General features: G+C 38.6%; 1 protein-coding gene across 1 annotated transcript in view; it reads right to left on the reverse strand.

Moving 5' to 3' along the window:
- Nucleotides 1-21,686, reverse strand: part of COL9A2 (collagen type IX alpha 2 chain) — a 447,350-nt gene that overhangs the window by 38,548 nt on the left and 387,116 nt on the right. Inside the window, exons 26-28 of the mRNA XM_044059964.1 lie at nucleotides 18,521-18,565; nucleotides 9,813-9,845; nucleotides 4,659-4,805 (exon numbers count right to left, since the gene is read on the reverse strand). Coding sequence (XP_043915899.1) covers nucleotides 4,659-4,805; nucleotides 9,813-9,845; nucleotides 18,521-18,565 — 225 coding nt within the window. The remainder of the gene's footprint in view (nucleotides 1-4,658; nucleotides 4,806-9,812; nucleotides 9,846-18,520; nucleotides 18,566-21,686) is intronic.

The following is a 21,686-nucleotide window of genomic DNA, read 5'->3' on the forward strand; positions in this document are numbered from 1 at the left end:
AAAAAAATGGCATGCAGCTTAATTCCATGGTACAAATGTATCCATGCCAAATCAGTTACATAAAGGAAGCCATCTTACAGTAGGTCAAAATAGGGCAATAACTTGAAAGAAAAGCCATGTGTGTTTTCTAATACAATCTGTCATTAATATGAATATGCATGACACCTGAGTGGAACTATAAAAAACCCTAAATGGGTGTCTCTCCACCTTTTTTTAGGACTTTAAATGGTTGGTGGCCTGTGTGAGTGTCAGGCACATCTGACTGTATTGTAATGCAATAGTGTCATTATCAGCATCACCATCCTAATGTACACTAAATAAGTAGCTTTGTACCATTATGCTCTGAGGCCAATGTGGAGTACAACCAAGGAAAAGGAAAACATTCCTAACATATTGTTCATCGGATGTCAGAAGTCACATCCAGTTCGACAGGTGTAGAAAGATACAGAGACTTGTGAGTGGTTCTGTAAAATAGCCAAGATCTCAGAACAATGGCAGAAGTACCAGCACATGCTCATCAAGGAACAATGCCATGTGTCCTTCTATTCTAGTACAACTGGGAAGATGCTACAGTCATTAGTTGTTTAATGCTCAGACTTTCCTATTCTTTAGTTGGTAAAGAGAAGACACAGCCCAGCTGGAGTTATATTAAGCTGCCAGTCTGGGTGCTATAATATATCAGGGTTCATTGCGGGTCATGCAAATTTTTAATTTAACCTTTGTTGACCAGGTGCATATCACTAAGCTACCGACCTCTTTTCAGTGGAGATCTGAGGCAGTATTTGTGCTACATGGGGAAAGTTGGCCAAGACATCATTGACCTTCGTCTACTCTTTTCAATAGGTGCCTTGGGATCTTTTACATCCATCTGAGTCACCATCAATTCAAGCATATGAGACCTTCATTTAACATCTCACCCAAAGGACAACACACTCAGGAGTGCAGCATCCCCTTAAGATGCACTGCAGTGTCAGCAAAATATCTATTTGGCATGGGAATAGAACTCACAGCCTTCTTCAAGGAAGGTAAGTGTGCTACCTGTTGCACAACTGATACTGCTTTGAAACTGTTGGCTGGTTTGACAAATAAGCATGAAATATGTTGAACAAAAGAAAGTGCACTTAACGAACAGAAAATGAACAGCTGGAAGTCTGAACAAATTCAGGCCACCTCTGTTCCCTAATGAAGGTGTGTTGAGTAAACATCTAGCCATACCATTTTAGCTGATTTGCCAGTAAAAGTTGTAACCTGACCCACTAATGAGCAATAAACTAGCCTGTGAATCAGTGTTTGGGTGCCAGGCTCATCTGACATGAGGAAAATGAAACATTCCACAGAACAGTCTTTAAGCTAGACATCATAACTAGTAGTATAGGCATGCATACTGTGGGGTAGGGTGACAGTATAAAGGAAAGACAAATGTTTTGGTACAACTGTGAAATTCTAAAAGAAGTGGAATGGCGTAATGGAGGAAGTCTGCCATCCTACAACATTAACCCAAACATTTTCATGTCTGCACTTGATATGACATCCTCCCAGGGGCACAGTCTGCAAAGGAGACTTTGGATGTTACACCAGAATCTCCCACATCTAGAAAGCTTGCACTGCCATACACTGTTAAAGGGGCTCAGAACCATCTGATGTTAATGAATCTCGTTACGTATGCAGGGTGTACTCCCATGCAGCACAAGTATGCCCTACAGTTCTGACATCAACAATTGCACCTGAACCCCACATCTGAACATGCAACTCCACACTGGTACCAACAACTTTTAGCAGCCTATAATGCAAGTCCTAATATGGAAATGGAGTGGCTAGTCCCTATTGCAGGCTAACACCATAATGCCACTAGTCAGCTGACTGCAACACAGCATACATATCAGGAAAGCATTTATCACACATGCACTATCAGGAAAACATCTGTCATACATGCACTATCACAGTTATACATACAGTCGTGGCAGCATGCTGTGAGGTTGTGATGCATTTCCATTTCAAATCTTCTGTCACCTGAGGATGCTACAGTGATGTACTGCACACACATGTCATATACATGCCAATGCTTATGCAGTACTTCAATTTAGTAGACTTGTTGCCATGTTTCTAAGGGAGCACAGTGAGCACCTGTAAATGGGGACGGGTGAGGTGTATGTGAGTGTGTGTGTGTGTGTGTGTGTGTGTGTGTGTGTGTGTGTGTGTGTGTGTGTGTGTGTGTGTGTGTGTGTGTGTGTGTGTGCGTGCGTGTGTGTGTGTGTGTGCGTGCGTGCATGCGTGTGTGTGCGTGCGTGTGTGTGTGTGTGTGTGTGTGTGTGTGCGTGTGTGTGTGTGTGTGTGTGTGTGTGTGTGTGTGTGTGTGTGAATGCCTGCATGTGATTGACAGAGTGAATGGGGAGGGAGCCAATGCAAGGTATGGACTGTTAGTAGTAATTACTGTCAAAAAGTGTTAATAACTAGCGGTAATAACTAGTGTTAATAACTAGTGGTAATAACTAGCGGTAATAACGCCCACTTCAGAGGCATGCAAATCAGCCCACAATGAAGCATTCCTCATTGTGTCTGAATCTCATTTCTTGCATTTATGTAAACTGCTATTCTGGCCACTACAGTTTACATGAGCACATGAATTTTTTTTTTCAGAATAATAGCTTCTGTCTGGTTCTTTGTTCCAGTATAGACCTAACTTGTTTGTTCTTGTTTAGTGTAAAAAAACTATAGGAGATATTCAAGTAATGTTCTAATACTTTCTAAATACTCCCCTGTCTGTTTTTTAAATCAGAATAAAGCAGAGAAAACAATTAGCAGATTACAGGCAGAAACACAGCCTACATACTGTTTCTTAGTCCACCTAGTTAACAAACAAGTCAAACTTTTAGAGCATGGTTTTAATATAGACAGATAGATAGAGATAGATGGATACATAGATAAGTACAGACACACACGTATGCACACACACACACACACACACACACACACACACACACACACACACACACACACACACACACACACACGCCGGTATCGATAGGAACACTTTTTAAAACATTGGTACTGTTTCCATAGAAAGTTGAAAGAATGAAGAACTTTATAAAGGTTTATATTTTTTCAAGAATGCTATGTATGTAACAATAAATAGTATCTGTTATTTTTCAGTTATCTCGGCTTTCAGTCCTTTTTCATAAAAATAAATGTTTTATACGGGCATGATAAATGATGACACAAACAGGGGGTGTCACTGAAGATCATTTATGTGAAAAATATGTTTCAAATGACAGAGCAATGTCTGCTGACAACTCAGGTCAATCCATCCATCCATAACCCCTTTTTTCATTTCTGCACATAGGGTTGGGATGTCACTTCAACAGTGACAATCATCTACAGCTAATGTTTACACTGACAGGTGGCTAGCCCTGCAAAATAGTGCAAAACAGATTAAGTGGCCCTTTGCTTTGTAAAGGTATCTCTGTGAACTGCTGACTGTCTGCCATTAAATGACAGTGCAATGCAACTTACAATAGATTTATTTTTCTGCCATTTAATGTAGACAGGGCTCTTGTATTTTTCTCTGTGCTACCTCAGCTTTTGAACTCTGTCCTGCTTCACTCATTTAAATAGAGTGGAGAATAGTTCCATATGCATATCTGCCAAAAAAAAAAAAAAATTATGTATAGTCACCCTCCTTGGATCAGGTAAAAAAAAAATCAGTGTTCTTTATTACCAGCACAGAAAACAATGTAAGAGGTCTTTGTTAATTTGTGTGTCAATGTGTTTCACCAAAAGATAAGCTTTGTGACAGAGACAAGGGCAAAGTGAATCCAAGGAAGTATAAATTTTAGTTTCACTGACCTTGTGAATGCCTTTCATTTCCATGTCAGATAAGTTGTTTGGGTGCTTTGAGAGGAATGCCAGCAGAAGCTTTAACCACAGACTAGAACTAATAAACGAAGGCTAATGTATTAGGACTGCAAAATGCAGCATAAAAGTGAAGATGTGTGCAGAGGTTTTACATGTGCCAGAGAGAATGATTTAATGACATGCCTTGGCAGATAGAGTATTTAAAAGTGTAGCTGAACTAAAGATATTCTTTGAACATGTATCCCATCAAACATATACTGGTTTTGTTACTATCTTGCAATATTACAGACCTTGCACAGCTTTTTCTGTCATCAGAACATTTTCCAGTTTATATATGTATGTATATTCAATACACACACACACACACACACACACACACACACATGCACACACACACACACACACATATATATATATATATATATATATATATATATATATATATATATATATATATATATATATATATATATATATATTCTTATAGAGATCATACTGTTTTTCCTGGCATTTCCATTTCTTCATCTTACTATCTATCTGCAGAGATAAGAGTATACAAAAATACCCCTAACAGCCTGCATGTGGTTTTATCAAATTTTAAGTCGCCTGTGACTAGTCATGCAGATTTGTTACAATCATTCAGTTTGAATACCCCAAGATCTGCCATTTATATTCTCATTGTTATTGCTTTCTTACCCAGCATGTTAAGTAGTCTTTCATTAGGCTGTTATTATTAGTTTGATCACTTCAAAAATGTAAATATTGTGAAAAATCCCATAGCATCTTTCATTTAATTTATTACTTACTGGTACTCCTTGATGTCCATGAAATCCAGGAACACCACGTTCTCCTTGTAAGCCTCTAGGACCTGGAAGTCCTGCCGGTCCCTGTATTCCAGGTTCCCCTGAGTCACCAGTAGGGCCACTGAGGCCTAGCTCTCCGGCTACTCCTTGCTGTAAAGAAAGATGGGGCATGAAGGTTAGTTGTGTTTACCTTGGGAGCTGATGTACCTCTTTCCTTGATGATGAACAGAATGCATTATTTAAAAATATAGCTTTTCCTAGCAGAAGTAACCTTTTGCCTCTCTGTCACTTGACTCAGTAATGACTAATAGGAAAGCCAAATCCATTACAAATCAGGCATCCCTATAAATGATGAAAACATTGAATACTGCTCATTTTCATTTGTTAGACTGAGGGAGAATCTACATCTTCAAACACAGAAGTCATTTTGAATGGCTGACATCACCTTTTCGATGTGCACATTTTCAAAAATACATGACTTTCTAACTCTTACTTTTTTTTTTTCAGTGTTGTGCTACTCTTGATTTTATAAGACTGAAGCAAGCATCAGTCAAGGAATAAATATTTACTTTATAAAATAATGCATTCTGCACTTCCATTTCTCTAGGTCTATATAAAACAAAATTAACATAAACTGCAGTAAAGTTATGCCCAAGGAAATTAAGAAAGGCAGACCTTGTTGCCAGAAGTCCCATAAGACTAGAATGTGAAGGTGTATATTTTAAATACATTTCTTTTTTTTTTTTTTTTGACTTCCTGTTTAATCGACATGTGCTGCTATAAATGATTGTTGTACTATCAAACTTGAAACTGTAATATTAACAGAACAAAAATAGTAACAGGCCTTTAAGCATTCTCTGTGAGTAATGTTAAGGGCAAAATTACTCAGATATGTATTTGTAATTTGACTTTTAAAGGAGCAAATCTGACAGTGGCTGAATTATACCAGGTATTTTTAAAGATCTTGCTACATATGGGATGGGACAAATGGTCAAACATGAAATATATATCTTAAGTAAAATGCTACATAATTTCAAAGTACAGAAAAGGTATACTGCAGTTATAGAAATTTGCAAAATGCATGAACTGTGTATTTACTTGAAGGAAGTACATGTTACTATTTTGGATTATTAACACAGGGTTAAAAGTCTATATGGAAAAAAAGAGATAAAGCGTGTAAAGTATGAAGGGTTTCAACACTAACAGGATCTTCTTGGCGGGAGGTTGGCACTCTGATTAACAACTAGCAAAGTCATTACTGGTTGATTAGAGTTTTAAAGAAATGTAGCCAAGCAGTGACTTTAACAAGTAGTAGCCATTTAGCTAGTGACGTATTTCACTTACTGAACGGGTGGTGATATTTTTCTATCTGCGAGTGACAATTGTCTTTTTTCTTAAATATACAAATAAAGTCCAAATGAATAATTAGGATTCCTATGAACAGATACTAGATCTTTTTTGGGAAACTTGTTTATCTTAAAACAGCTCAAAAGGTCTGTTAAAACCATAGTGCAAATACTGCATTGTTCCTCTACATACTTCTCAGATTTTGCCAGAAACTCTCTTTATTCCCCCATAATAATAAGCTATAGTCTCTTAATTTATATTGGTATATTTGAGGTTAAGGTACTCTGTAGTGCAGCTGCAACCCTTGACTGGAATGTATGACAGATAAATGCATACAACAAGTAATGGGTAGTTCTTCATCTTTGCATGAATGCTGTAATCTCTCATCATCTGTCTTCCAAATTAAAGGCCAGTTTGCCCCCTTAGCTCATTAAAAAAGCCTGTCATCTAGTACTAATTCAATAAAAATGTCATTCTAAGTTGTTAGGTAAAAGGCAACATGATTCCAAAAATGCCAAATGGTAAACAATGTAGACATCCAACTAATCCGTTTCATTCTGAAAGCCACTAACTGTGTTAAATGGTGTACTGACTTGTTCAACGTTTTTCATCTGGTGGACCACGTGTTACCACCGAGTAAGTTTTTCCATCTAGAGCCACACACGCACAACCATTTGTTTTTCTAGAATTACCTTAGTGTCCACATACAAAGGGTTAACTGGGGAGGTGCACAAAACGAAAAATATTAAAGCTGGAATGATAGAGAGCTCTAGATTTCATCATCTTGTATTTCAATTATTCTTAATAGAGATCATACATCTCAACTTCTTAGAGCAAGAAATCTGGATAAAGCCATTAATAAAAGTGGGACAAAGGCTCAAAAAGAGGGACTATTTTTAAATATTGCTCTTACAAACTTAGAAAGTTGATAGAATAAGAATAACAGGTTTTGCATTAGCATGAATTTTCTGAAGGGTATGAAATCTGAAACTCAAATGCCTGTCATTATTTTCTAACTTCAATCTTTAATGATTTGCCACTAACTTACCAGAAAACCATAATTTTATGAAAAACAGACCAAAAATAAGAGGCAAAAATCTAGACATTATGCAAAAATCTGTAGAGTTGAGAGGTATGATAGAGATGGATCACTATGTCAGGAACTCAGAAGTGACTCTATAAAGTACACAGTTCTGTGTTATACTACTCATCAAGCATCTACCTCAGCTCTGATAAATTAGAGTTGAAACCTGGTGTCACGGCCAGCTCAAAATGTCTACAAATCAAGGATGAGTTATTTATACCTGTGCACCATGGCAAGACTCCATCCCTTTCGTAAATGATGCTGCAGTCATCATCATGGAACATACCTCTCAACCTCTTAATGCAAGAAATCTGGACAAAGCCCAACAAAATGGGTAGACAAAGCCCCAACAATAGGGACATTTTTTAAATATTGCTCTTAAACTTAGAAAGTTGCTATAGTAACAGGGTTTGTTTTAACATACATTTTCTGAAGGACTGAAGTCAGAAACTCAAATGCATTTCATTATTTTGTGACTTCAGTCCTCAGATAATCCAAGTGATTTGCCAGAAAACCACAAATTTTATTAGAAACATACCAAAAATACGAGCCAAAAATCTGGACATCCTGTGAAAATTTGGACAGTTTAGAGGTATGTCATAAAATCTATGAGGTTCTTATGTGTATCTTGACAAGTACACATATGTATACATACACACACACACACACACACACACACACACACACACACACACACACACACACACACACACTTCTTGACTACATAAACTTCTACATAATAAACCAGTTCTGTTTCACAGGATTAACCTATTTTTTTGCTCAAGAAGTAAAAGAGAGATCTACCATCTATCCATTTTCATCAACCTTACTGCATGGTGACCATTAGTACCAAAGTACAGCATAGACACATAGTGTTAAAAATAGGTCTTTCTCCCTAACTTGTAATGCAAAATACAACTTAAAAGTTGCATGCATCTTTCCTAGTTTTCAATCACCAATTGTACCAACACCAAAAATGAAGGCTGCATTTAGAGATAAACAGCTAGGAAATCAGTCCAGGTTTCGAAAGTAAAAGATGCATCATGAGACCAGTATTTTCCATATAAATTCACATTGTGTGGAATACTTTGCATAAGTCCAAAACTGCGTCTACTTTGAACTATTCAGATCCTGCTTAACAGCATGCACAATCCATATCCATACTTCTAAACATTTGAGACAAAATAGCCTAAAATATTCTTCTAACAAAGTCCTGTAATGCATTATATTGATAACAGTTCAGTCTTTCATTTTCTACCCTCATATGTGGAAAACTTATTATACAGTAATCGTTTACATATAATGAACCTTAATATTCCATGTCCCCCTTGCAATATATGCATTCTGGTAGGTAATTTGTGAGCTCTCACATGTTTTTATATAGCAAGAACACACTGTTGTCTTCAACAAGTGAGGATGATCGCATGAAAGCCGTCTGCAAGTACCAGCTGGTATATTCAGTTGGTTAGACTGAAAAGGTAAGCATAATTCTTCATTATCATTTGGCCTACCCAGCTGGAAAGACTGAAAAGATAAACAGAATCCATCTTTACACTACAGTTACAAATTTAGCAGTCGAGGGAACAGGTCAGCCCCAGCTATTTCAGTCTGAATTTGAGAAGTGATAGATTATTTTGTCTGAGGGAGCCAAGGGTGTATGGAAGGACATAATCACTCAATAGGACCATTAAGTAGGAGGGCCCCTTCAGCAAAATCCTCTAAAAATGTATAGGAGTCTACATGATTTCTTTGTGTGTCTAGTAATTTGTTAACCACATAAGACTCACTAGATAGAAATGCTTCTTTTCAGAAGTGACCTGGAAGCTCTAGTCTGGTTATAAGATTTATAACTGTCACATTATACAACAGTAAACCTGAGGGAGTCAATCCCAGAATTTATTACCACTCCAAGAGGTTCTACTATTCGTTAGGTGACCACAAATGGCCCTGTGCTAAAATGGGACACTATATAAAGTGCTTCCTGACACACTTACAGGGCAGTATGTCCTAAATATGTGACATAGCTGTTATTGTTGTGTTTTTTGGCTTTTCCCAGTTAGGGGTTGCCATAGCAGAACTCCGGTCCGCTAATGATTGGCAGTAGATTTTTATGTGCCGAGTTGCCGGCCCTGACGCACAACCTTCAACGAAAGTATGCCCATTCATGCATGTCTCCACACAGAAGACGCTTTAGCTGAGAATCGAACAGGACAACGTCTTACTGTGAGGTGACAACGCTACCGCAGCACCACCACCACAGTTAAATATATGACATAGTAAAGATTCAAATTAGGAGAAGGTACATTAAAATGGTTCTGGCACCAGATATTCAAAAGTCATATCTGTAATCCCATACCCTACATGTCCCAAGTCAGCTTTGTATCGTATAGCAGATCGCCAACTTGGACCCGTCAATGGAAGAGATACTGTGTTCATATTTACCTAAAGTAACAACGATCATGGGCAGACTGGCGGGAATCACACTGAAAAACCCCGCTATAGTGACATCAGACCAATTCATGCAAACAGAAACAAATCAAATTAAAACTATAAATGTCAGTTAAAATTCCACAACCCAAGTCACAATATGGCATGGGTTCTTTGGCTGAGAGGAATGTACTAGTTACATGTGCATTTACTGACAAATGATTTTTATATGCATTCAGATACTGAGGCTATAGTATTTTAAAATGAAAAAACAACTTGCACCAAAGGCTTTTACATACCTGACCTTTAGGACCAGGTTCGCCACTATCACCCTGCAAGCAGAAAAGGGAAAGAATGACCATTAGAAACCGTAATACAACAGACAGCACAGGTATCTGAGACCAAATCTATATTCGGTAAAAGGCTGAAATTACATGTAATGTGAAACTGAAATCTGTGAGGATGGAGGAAGACCACTGCACAGATTTCTAAAACATATCTAATGGCTAACTTTATTATATACTGCTAGCACTTAAAAACTGTTATGTACCTGCAAATGTTCAACATTAATTAGCTGAGGGTCCTAGCATCAACAATTTGAAAAATTACAGTTACATGCATTACAAGTCTAAAGAGGTGCACTTGTTACACACTCTGTTTGTAATATTAAATTGATCCCAAACATGAAATATGATACTTGTCTGAGAAACCAGAAGCCACCTTTCTTAGCACATATCCACTCACATGTAGCAAAGACCCAAAAGATAAGAGTGTCATTTCTTGATACATAGGCCCTGACTTTTGATTCTAAACAGATCATTACCAGTCAGTATTACCCTACTGCTCTTCTAGCAGATTAATTACACCCAGTGCTTCTTCAAGATTAGTTACTCCCAGTGCTCTTCTAGAAGATTAATTACTCCCAGTGTTTCTTGAGGACTTACTATGCCCAGCGCTTGTTGAGGAGATGTTGTAAACACTGCCACAGTTTCTGTAAGGATTCTGTGCACATGAAGACATCACATTATCTAGCTCCTTACAGTGACGTTGACCCCACACACACACACACACACACACACACACACACACACACACACACACACACAGTTTGACATACTAATGTAATACTCTTTTTTCCTTAGGCTTCTATCAGATCAAGCATCTAGAATGTGGAGTCTTGCAGGGGCATTTTAGCTTGTCTTCGAAATATGTCTCCACAAATTCTTAGATATATGCACATGACATTTCATCTAATTGCCTTTTCATCTAACAAATCATTGAAACACACATTTCACATAAAACACATTTCACTGAATCACGTCTTAAAAACAATCGTATACAGCAAATGCTCCTTCAAATTTCTTGTTTCTGCACCCCTATACCCCCTTAATTAAATATACTTTTTACATGGTCACACAACTGTGGAAAAAAGATAGAATATTTACAGCAGAAGCATTGAATTGTATGAAGCATAACATTCTAATATCTGGTATTACTGACTAAATGTAATATTCTGTGATGTATGCAGGCCATGTTCAACACTTCCAGACAAAGCCAGAGAGGAGACATTACACAACACAAGACAGTCTTTATAACTATTACTTATATCCACTTAAAAGTAATAGAACAACAGGTCTTGTATCTGTATTTATTTTCTGAAAAGTAAGAATAATAAAATATAAAATTCTAATGACTGGAATTATTACATGACTCTAATTATTAGTGATTTAAGAGGGACAGTGGCAAACAGGGGAAGTTCTGTAAACTCAGGGACAGATAAGAGGTATGAGGGTATATCTGTGTGTGTGTGTGTTTAGATATGTGCATGTGTGGGTGGAATGAGTGGGGGTGCCTGTATTAATGCAATGCATCAGCTGTCAGCGATTACCACAAGGGCCTGTTAATGCTTGTTTTAATCATCAAATGAGTTAGAGACATTAAATTAGCCAATAATAAGGTATTTCATCATTGCAGTGACTTTGTCTTTGAGCCAATAGTTTGCATTTTCTTGCTAAAAGGTACTTTTTGCCACAGCCTTAACAATCACAGCCTGGTCGATTTCTGAATCCTGGCCATTATTTCTTCTTTCGGCTTTTCCCAGTTAGAGATCGTCACAGTGGATCATTTGTCTGCTCATGATTGGCAGTGGAGTTTTAGTGTCGAGTTGCCAGCCCGGTGCCCAACCTTCCACAGAAGGCACACACATGCACACACTCACACCTAGGGCCAATTTAGAGTGTCCAATCCACCTACTGCATGTCTTTGGGATGAAACCAGAGCACCTGGAGGAAACCCACGCGACCACAGGGAGGACATGCAGACTCCGCACAGAAGGCACCCCAGCCGAGAATCGAACCAGAGAACTTCTTGCTGTGAGGTGGCAACACTAACCGCTGCACCACCATGGCCACCCCTGGCCATTATTTCTTATTTTGTTTATTTGATTGGTTATTTGGTATTTCAGTATTTTGGTTAGCATTTGCTTGACTTAGGTGAGTGTGGTGGATTTTGCGGATTTTCTGTATATAATATTTTGGTTTCCAATATGTGTGTCTAGGTAACATGTGCTTGTCTAATTTAATTTCTCTCACAGACAGGTGATAAATGCTTGATGATGGGAGCGGGGGGGGGGGCTTCCTAAACTTAGCTAAGTTTTCCCGAAAGAGTAATGATGTCTTGTATCCAAATAGGACATTGACAGCCAGGCATTTATAAGCTACCTCTGTCCATAAGCGACATAGGTGCCACTCTGATGTAAATTTTTTATTCCCCATCCACTGGTTTAGGTTGTGCTTAAGTTGGGTAATAGTTGAACTCAGCTTCACATGGATGGGAAGCCTGTTCCATTGGAGTGGCAGTCGCTAGGACACATATCTGTCTCTCTAGCATGTTCTGTTTAAGTCAGAGACAAAATTCAGGTCCTTAGACCTTGTATTTCTGGTACTGTTTGACTTGCAAATATACAGGAGATACATAAGTGTGGGGTTTGTGGATGCCTTGTAAGCCAGGCATAGATCACCCCTCAGCAATCTATAGTAGACTGAGTAGGAGGAAAGGGCTTTAAAGCAGTCTGTGTAAGGCAAGTTTGTTACACCTTATATTCTTTTTGTAAGGAACCTCTAAGGTTGCTCTAGTGGTTGCATATACCTGGTCACGTACTTACCGAAGTGAGAACTGTACTCAATGATTGATTTGATAAGGGTAGAGTACAGTGGGATAACCACCTCTTTGGACCTAGATGTATTGCCCTTACTTATAATTTAAGTAACATAAAACGATTTCCTCACCATTGTGGCCTCATGGTGGTCAAAGGTAAGGCCGCTGTCTATGTGCTTACCCACATCCCTGACAACTGGGTCGACTCTTAGGGTCGAATTATCAATGTGGCAATTAGCTGGGATGGCTGACTTCCCAAAGGGTACAATTATACATTTCTTAGCACTGAATTTAAGACCATGGCTTTGGCAGCATTTGTTAGTCAGACATAGGCCTTCTTGAAGAATGCTTGTGTCTGCAAGGTAGATGATGAGAACCCCCAGCTTGCAATCATCTGCTAACTCAGTTAGCCATAAACCATCAGCATTTTCTTCCACTTCAGAGAAATAGATACCAAAAAGGAGCATACTGGTACTGAACCTGAGGGACTCTGCTAGTGACTGATCTCTTGGTGGCCTCATCTCTTTTGACCTACTGGGTTCTATCAGTGAGCCAGTGGGTTATGCAGTGGGTGATAAAAGGGTTTATACGTAATTTAGTAAGTTTCTCTATAATGCCTAAGTGGGGTATTGTATCAAAAGCCTTGGTCAGCTTGAGGCAAGCTACATGCACAGTCTTGCCCTCATCCATTGCTTTGGTGACCCTCTAAAAAAAGTCCACCAGATTTAATAGGCATGACCTTCCTTTACCAAAGCTGAACTGTGACGGGTCCAGCATTTGAAGGTTATCTATGTCTTCATTTATCATGTCCATCATGATTGCATCCATGGCCTTACACATGAGGCTGGTCAGACTTAGGAGCCTGTAGTTAGCCAGATTTGTGGTTGGACCTGTTTTGTGCAGGGGAATGACTAAAGCCATCTTCCATTCCTTGGGCACAAAATCTAACTGTAGGCTCCAATTGAAAAGTGATTCAAGTGAACCAGAAAGGTCATGTTTCATGCAGTGTTTCTGACCTTGGAAAGTACATTGAAGACCTGTTCCCTAGTAATGGTTGGGGAGATTGTGGTATGTGGTAATTTCTTTGGACTATCAGGGGGAAGTGGGGGAGAAATTTCAACTGAACCTGTCCGTCATAGGTTGGCAATGACCTCCAGTTCAGTGTGGGGGATGCCATTTACAATAAGTTCTGCACATTGTTGTGTATCTCTTCTGAGGTTACAGATGTACCTGTAGAAAGCTTTGTGGTTGTCCTTTACCTAATAAGCCATTTTCTCTTCAAATGTAGCCTTTGAAGTATTAATTAACCCTCTTAGCTGCCTGTTTAGATTGGTCAGGGGGGTTTTAGTATGTTGAGCTTTGTTCCTTCTACGCTTGGCAAACATTTGTCTTTTTTTGTTGTATAGCTGACTGATAATGTGATTCCACCAGGGTGACTTTTATTTTGAGTTTATCTTATTCTTAATGAGTGGGCACAGCTCACTCTATACAGCTATCAATATGGGTGTACAGGGATTTTGTAAATAGCTCAGCATATGCTATGGTGTTTACTGGGTTTGAGTGTGCTTGAAATGTAGCCAAGGTGATTCTTAATAGAGAGAGGTTAGCTTTGGAATAGTTCCTAAAGGTTTTTGGTTTTGCTGGGTTCCCAGATTTAAATTTGATTTCAAGCAATACTGCCTTATGATGAGATCTGATGAGTAAGGACATTACATTCGGTGATGAATATTGCTCTCCCATGTTCTAGGATGTCAGTATTAATGAAGTTTAGGAATTGCTGGGCTTGTGCATTATAAGTGGTGTAGGATTCCTAGTCTACAGAGGGGTCGTTAAGATCTCCCATGAAGACAGCATTGGGTTGAATGGTGAGGGACGCTAGTCCATTGAGACAGGTAGTATGGGTTTCCTGGAATATGGAGGGAGACATACAGGTTGCAAGTACATGATATGAGACCCTGTTTATGATGAGTACATGTACGAGTTCCAGTGGGTCATAAATTTTAACTAGTCTGGATGTAAGGTTGTTTTTAATTTAGACTTAGACTCCTCCATCTTTAGTTCTCTCCTGTGCAGTAGCTGGTCTAAAGGTTTAAGTGGCATTATACCCTTGCACTGCCAGGTTACTCTCTATGATTTAAAACTTTGTCTCTGTTACTACACAGATGACTACACTCTCCAGTGAGAAGAAGGCTTGCGGGGAGTTGATTTTCTTGTTAAGACTTCTAGCATTGAGCAGTACCACCTTCAGATATTCCTCCATAGGTTCATAAGTCAGGTTTATCAGTTTGGCATTACCTAAAGCAGGCACAATGGGAGTGGAAAAGGTCTTGACCAATATCCAAACACCTAGAGGGGGTAAGTGTAGATCATCCCTGTTAACCATGTCCTCCCAGGCCGTTAAATATTGCGTCCCCTTGGACTGACATCAGAAGTTAAGTCAGTTGTTAAAGTCCATCATTTTCTGTTGGTAACGTGGCATTATCCTTGGAGAAGATATATGTTGTTCAGTGCTAAGCTCATACCTACCTGAGGCACATGATCAGCGAGTTCAATCAAGTCTTGTTTAATATAGTCAAGGGAAGAACATCTCATATCGTTAAAACCCACATGGACTATAACAAAGTCATACTGGTGCATGTGGTTCAATGTCCTGAGTGCCTGTATGGCTTGATAGATCCTAGCCCTGGAAATGCATCTGTGACTCTCTCCTTACTCAGTCTGTTGAGGGGGACATCAGTGTGCCTCACAATAGAATCACTAATGTCTGGGAAATTTGGCTGTTAGCTGGTTGCCTTAAGGGCTTAGCAGTACAGGCACTAGATGCAGTGATACTACGTGTGGCTGTGGGTGGTGTTTTAATAGAGTGTTTACATGATGGCTGAGGACTCTTTGTTTGATTGTGCTGTGCAGGATGTCTTAGTGTTTTAGGAAGGTTACCTATAAGTGCTTCAGCATAAGTAGTTTTATATATAGGGTCTTTACCCTGTGTAGTAGACGCGGTGCAAGTGTCACTAACAACCTCTAAAGGGTTAGTTTTTGGTTGTATGAGAGTGTTTTGTTAAAGTGCATTTACACCTCTCGCATACTTTATATGCCTTGTTAAGAATAAGTGGGTTGTCAGTGTCCATGAGACAATTGGTAGAATGACCCAGAATACCCACCTCAACAAGAATGGCCACAGAGATTCAGGAAGTGCATATCCATGGCAACTGATCTACTGGGGAGGAGTGAGGGAAATTTAAATATTGAATAGGTCAATAACACTTGATTACCATATCCCTTTGTAATGAATAAGAAATAGCAAATAAGACTAGAAATGCAGGGGAAAGCTAAAATGAATATATGAGGATGCTTGAGTTGTTGAGTTTTTCGGCTTTTTCCCGGTTAGGGGTCACCACAGCAGAACTCCAGTCCGCTAATGATTGGCAGTAGATTTTTACGTGCTGAGTTGCTGGCCCTGACGCACAACCTTCAACGAAGGTACGCCTATTCACGCATGACTCCATACAGAAGATGCTCTAGCTGAGAATCGAACAGGACAACGTCTTACTGTGAGGCGACAACTCTACCGCAGCACCACCACCGCAGTATGAGGATGCTTGAGTAATAAATGAAATATGTTGTACTACAGGATTAGAGAGCATGTTTTGTGACTCGTGGCTTTATAACGCACCATGAAGCTTGTTCTCTGATTGTACACTGTGACATTTCATCTATCATTCAGCAGATGTTCACATATTCCTTAAGTGCGTCTGTCTTTCATTCATCTGTATATGTAGTTGTCTGTTTGTACTATTTTACAGTTAAGAGTATTATTTTCTATATTTTGTTCTGCTGGATTGCTGGAATTTTATTTGTTCACTGGCCCCAGGATATCCCATGTAAACTGTAGCCAATGCACTGACCAGTAAAAAGACAGATAAACAAAAACGAAAGTTTCTGAGTCAGTGCTTGGCTTATCAACACAATTATTTATCAAAAGACATTTTCATCTACTTTGAAAGTGAACATGTGTTATGAGTCTGACTTTCAGTTAAGACCCAGTAAATAAATGCTGTCCTAATTTGCGCATATTGCTCTATGCAACATTAAGAGTGACCTTAGCAGTGTGGGAGGATTTAGAAGGTCCAGACTGCTTCCTGCTTGTTAAACTTGATAAAACCTTCCTTTAATCACAAAAGCATTGGCTTGACATGCATTTCAGTTGTAAAAAGAGGGCCAGACAGAGAATAAGGTATGTAATGATGCCTGGATAAGCCCAAGCTTGCCTTGATTTAACCAGTTCTGTACAAAAAAGAAAATTACATAGCTTAGAGTTAGGGTCTTCAAAATATAGCCGCCTATAGTTGACCTAGGTCAGGCAAATGACTGCTTCTCTCTGACTCAGTTGAATGTCCCAGCATTCATCTGTCCTTTCTTTTACGAGACACATTATTAACTGCCTGCCTCATTTTTAAATTCCTTCTGCACTGTAAATGTGATTATACTGTACAACCATGTGATCTTGCTGTTTATGACCATTTCACAATATCAGAGAAAACAGGGCAACTCAGAGTACGACTCTGCCTAGTATAGTTAAAAACTTAATTTCACTCATACCTATAAGCATGTACAGAACTGAGGTGTTTTAAATTTATCCAAGAATTCTTTGCCTGAAACTATCACTGTTAAACTGGCCTATAAAGCAAGCAGTTCAGTCTGGCAAATTACCTCATCCTTAAAACTACTTGAAGCATGTGCATTTCCAATGCATGTGTCAGTAAATAAAGCTAAAGTGTGCAAACATAAAGGGAACATTTTCTCTGAATACCTAAGATAGCCTTTGTATAGCACCAAACAGTTACTTTCCTTTGCCACTTTAATGCCATTCCAGTTTAAATTTACAGAAGGTATTTTTTCACTATTATTCTTTGGTATATATTCTGCTTGTCTCAATTTCAAATGCCACAAGTCTGTTCCTAGAAGAGGTTTTGAGTCTGACAGAAAGTAAAAATACAAGCCATTTGATACGGAAATCCGTTCATAAGGTTACAAGACTTATGATGTTATAATTCTTTAGCAGTATGTTTTCTGAATGGTTAATCTGAAACTTTAGAAAACAATGGGGCAGTCACAATCCCATAACATTTACTTGACAGGAAAGAATAATACAAGTGCAAGAAAAAGCCAGCCCTGTGTCACAGGAGGAAAAAGCCCTGACTGTGGTGTCAGTGACTGGGCCAGGATATTGAGGGAACCAGCTACCAGAGATAACACTGAGTGGCTAATACCAGATCTCTTACATCAGGGTAGTAAGGAAGATGTCTAGCAGGAACTTCCTGGTGGAGGTCAGAGGTGAAGTAGTTTACACTTGATGCTCCAAAATTATGTGGAATGTAATAGGCAGTCACTAAAATTAATAGTCTGTCTGCAGAAGGTCAGTCATAGTGCACACTACATGTTGCAAAATAGCTTCATGGATGGATTAGAAGATGTATGAGAAGGCAAGCAAAATTAATGTCAGCCATTACGTTAGTCAGCTTGTACCGGACTATCACTCCCCACTTGATGGACATAAGAGATCGTTGATGAGGTACATCCCCACCTTAAACTGTAAAACCACCAGGTACAACACCAGACAGGAATGAGACAGAAAATGAGTTGAAAGTGACCCATAAATGTGTGTCCGGTTGGTGGATTGGGGGTGTGTGAATGGCAAAGTATGCATTCTCAGTGTAGTCACAAACTGTTATGCAATATTACAAAATTTAAACAATTTTACTGCCAAAAATAAAACTTGTAAGCTAGCTGACAAAACTTATCATGACACTATAACAGCGTATGTGAAGGAAATATAAATAATTTTCCTTACCTTTTCACCTTTTTCACCAGCAATCCCTTCCACACCTGGGTCACCCTGAAAATAAGAAACAGAAACAAAAAAGAGAGAATCAACACATATTTTAATATTTTATCAGTACAGGGAAGAAGGTATAGGTGCATATGTATATATGGATGGATGCATGTATACAGATATATCAATATAGACTCAGAGAGACTGACAGGAACATATGTGGTAAGAAACAGTCCTGGCACATGCAGTCTTTTACTTCAAACAAAATACAACAAACATTGTTTTTGCAGGGGGGCAAGCCCTCTGGCACTCGACACACTCCCTACTAATTATATATACTAACTCCAAGATCACACAGTCACGGGGTAAAAGCAAATTTCCCTACCTCTGGATTTGTGCAATCTCAAACACCTGTCGATCAGCTGCCTAGTTAACCATATGCGGCCAACTAGGGAGCTGTCAACCTAACACACATTCATTTTATATATATATATATATATATATATATTAATATTAAATGGGCATTTAAATTTGTTCTTTCAGTTTGAATTGAATATGTAGCTGTTATCACCCAAGTGCTTTATTCCACATATGTAGAACCCCTTCTAGGGTATCTGTTATGCCTATTAACTAACTTGAGCTATAATGAGTCTTTTCTGCTTTATATACTTGTTATTATTTTGTGCCAACATTTGCTTTAGAAAATTTACTTTATGAAACACAGATAAATGGCTAATTTTATTTCTTATGTTACTATGAATAGTAATCTGTTATTTGCATTAGTTGGATTATATATAGTGTATTATATAACTTAATAATGTCTGCTGTTACATGCCTATTCTGCTTGGTATTTATTGTCTTGGAGGTGTTGCCCTTGTACATTGAAGATGGGGCCTCCTAATTGGACATCCCCAGTTAATACACAATTGCAAGCCTAAAGACTGCTGTTTTTGAGTAACGTCTGTACCTGCCATGAAAACATCTTTTATTGTAGTTCATTATCTAGGTGAATTGAATCAGTATGGTATACAGCAAGATAATCTTTGTCTGAAGCAAAAAACAAAGCTGCATAGGTCTTTCCTTTGTAAATGGTAGTAATCTGTGTCACCTCTTAATTGGTCAGTAGGTGGCAGCAGCAGCACACATTTCTGAATATACTGCTCTTATTTTTTTTTTTCCCAAAAGAATTTTATTATTTTTATACAGCACTTAAAATTGATACAACAGTGGCACACATTTCATATGGTAAATGTAAGCACAAGTGAAAGTTTTTTAACAATTACCAAATAAGCATGCTTTAAACCGGCAGTTAATTGTGTTCTCTGTATATAAAGGAGCATCTTGAACATGTATTTTTGTGTGTGTGTGTGTGTGTGTGTGTGTGTGTGTGTGTGTGTGTGTGTGTGTGTGTGTGTGTGTGTATGAAACTATATCTACATTTTGGACTAATTCTACCACTGAAAGAGCAATAGTTATGTCTGTACTTTAAACTGTTCACTTTGTGTTTCCTGGTTTGCAATTTCAGCTCTTCTGTTATGTGACACACTCACTACCCACAGCTGGCATTTTTAAACTTTAGAGCTAAAATGTGTATTTTACTTTGGATTCATTATTATTTTAGGGCCTTGTGTGTGTGTGTGTGTGTGTGTGTGTGTGTGTGTGTGTGTGTGTGTGTGTGTGTGTGTGTGTGTGTGTGTGTGTGTGTGTGTGTGTGTGTGTGTGCGTGTGTGTGTGTCTGACAGATAAAACATTGAAAAAAATGCTGAAAGCCATTTTTAATGATGAAGCCATCATGTTGCTGTCAGTTGGACAAAAATATTCGACACAAATACAGGAACCCTTTAATGTGTATAATTTGTCTTTCAACTACTGTTTAATTGTTTGCATTTTTATATTGTTTTTCACTTATTATACAAAGTTTTGTTTCAATGGACTGTTTACTCGGTCATTAAGCACTTCAACAAATTTATCTTGATTTGAATGAGTTTTTTCTTTAGTTAAATTCATTTTTCTTCCACCTACCAAAAACGTGTTGATTGCCTGGACATTCTAAACTCTGTATATCTTGCATTTGCTCTTGCTCTTGTTGGCCTAGGTCATAGCTGAAGCAGGTCTGCAAAGGCTGAATTGATTTGTCCAGAAAATACACAAACATTTATTTCTTGTTTGTTTGTTTGCTTTTCTATTGATGGCTTAGATGCAGAATGAGCCAGGCGAAGAAGGTAGGAAGGAGTAGCTAATGCTGCTCACACGTACTGGAAAAATGAAATAATGGTTTCAGTCAACCAATCACTAACCTGCAATGGAGAATTATGTGGCACCTGTAAGGCCAAGACCAAGGCCATGGGTATGGTGATCGCAAGACAGAGACTGTAGCCTTCATTAGCATGTGGGTAGAATCATGCACATGCATGGAGTGGGCATAGGATATCCAGCAATGATGCAGTTATGTCTATCAGCCATAAGGGATGGGGAAAGGGCCTCACTAAAAATATCATCCTGTCTGGAGCCAGCAAGGGCACAAACCCCACTCTGTGACTGCCTGGATGGTGGGATCCCCCAGCTGGATGTTGCCCTTGTTTTGGGAGACTGCTAGTATGTGGGAGACAATGGGATCAAGATTGTGGGGGCCTCTGGTGACAAACAGGGATAAAGACTTGAATATGGCTCAGCCAACTTGGGTTCAGTTTGCGGCTCTCGCAAATGACAGAGCAGCAGAGAAGGGATGTGCATGATGGTCCTGGGTGGGGGATGCTCAATGATACACTCCCTAAGGGAGGTATGTTCAAAAGAGGAGATTTGCCCTCAGACACAATCAACAAGCATAGAAGAGTAGGGAAAGGGAAGTGGATAGGGCATAAACAAACAAAAAAAAAAAACAAATGGAAAGAATAGGGCATAAACAAACAAAAAAAAAAACAAATGGAAAGAATAGGGCATAAACAAAAAAAAAAAACAAATGGAAAGAATAGGGCATAAACAAACAAAAAAAAAAACAAATGGAAAGAATAGGGCATAAACAAAAACAAAACAAATGGAAAGAATAGGGCATAAACAAACAAAAAAATAAATGGAAAGAATAAGGCATAAACAAACAAACAAAAAAAAAAACAAATGGAAAGAAGCTCAGTAGAGCTTCCAGGATGAGCTTAGGCTCCACAACTGGCCCCATCAGTCTGGGGGA

The sequence above is a fragment of the Protopterus annectens genome, chromosome 1.part2 (genome assembly GCF_019279795.1).
Source record: "Protopterus annectens isolate FY-2018-M chromosome 1.part2, PAN1.0, whole genome shotgun sequence".
NCBI classification, from domain to species: domain Eukaryota; kingdom Metazoa; phylum Chordata; order Ceratodontiformes; family Protopteridae; genus Protopterus; species Protopterus annectens.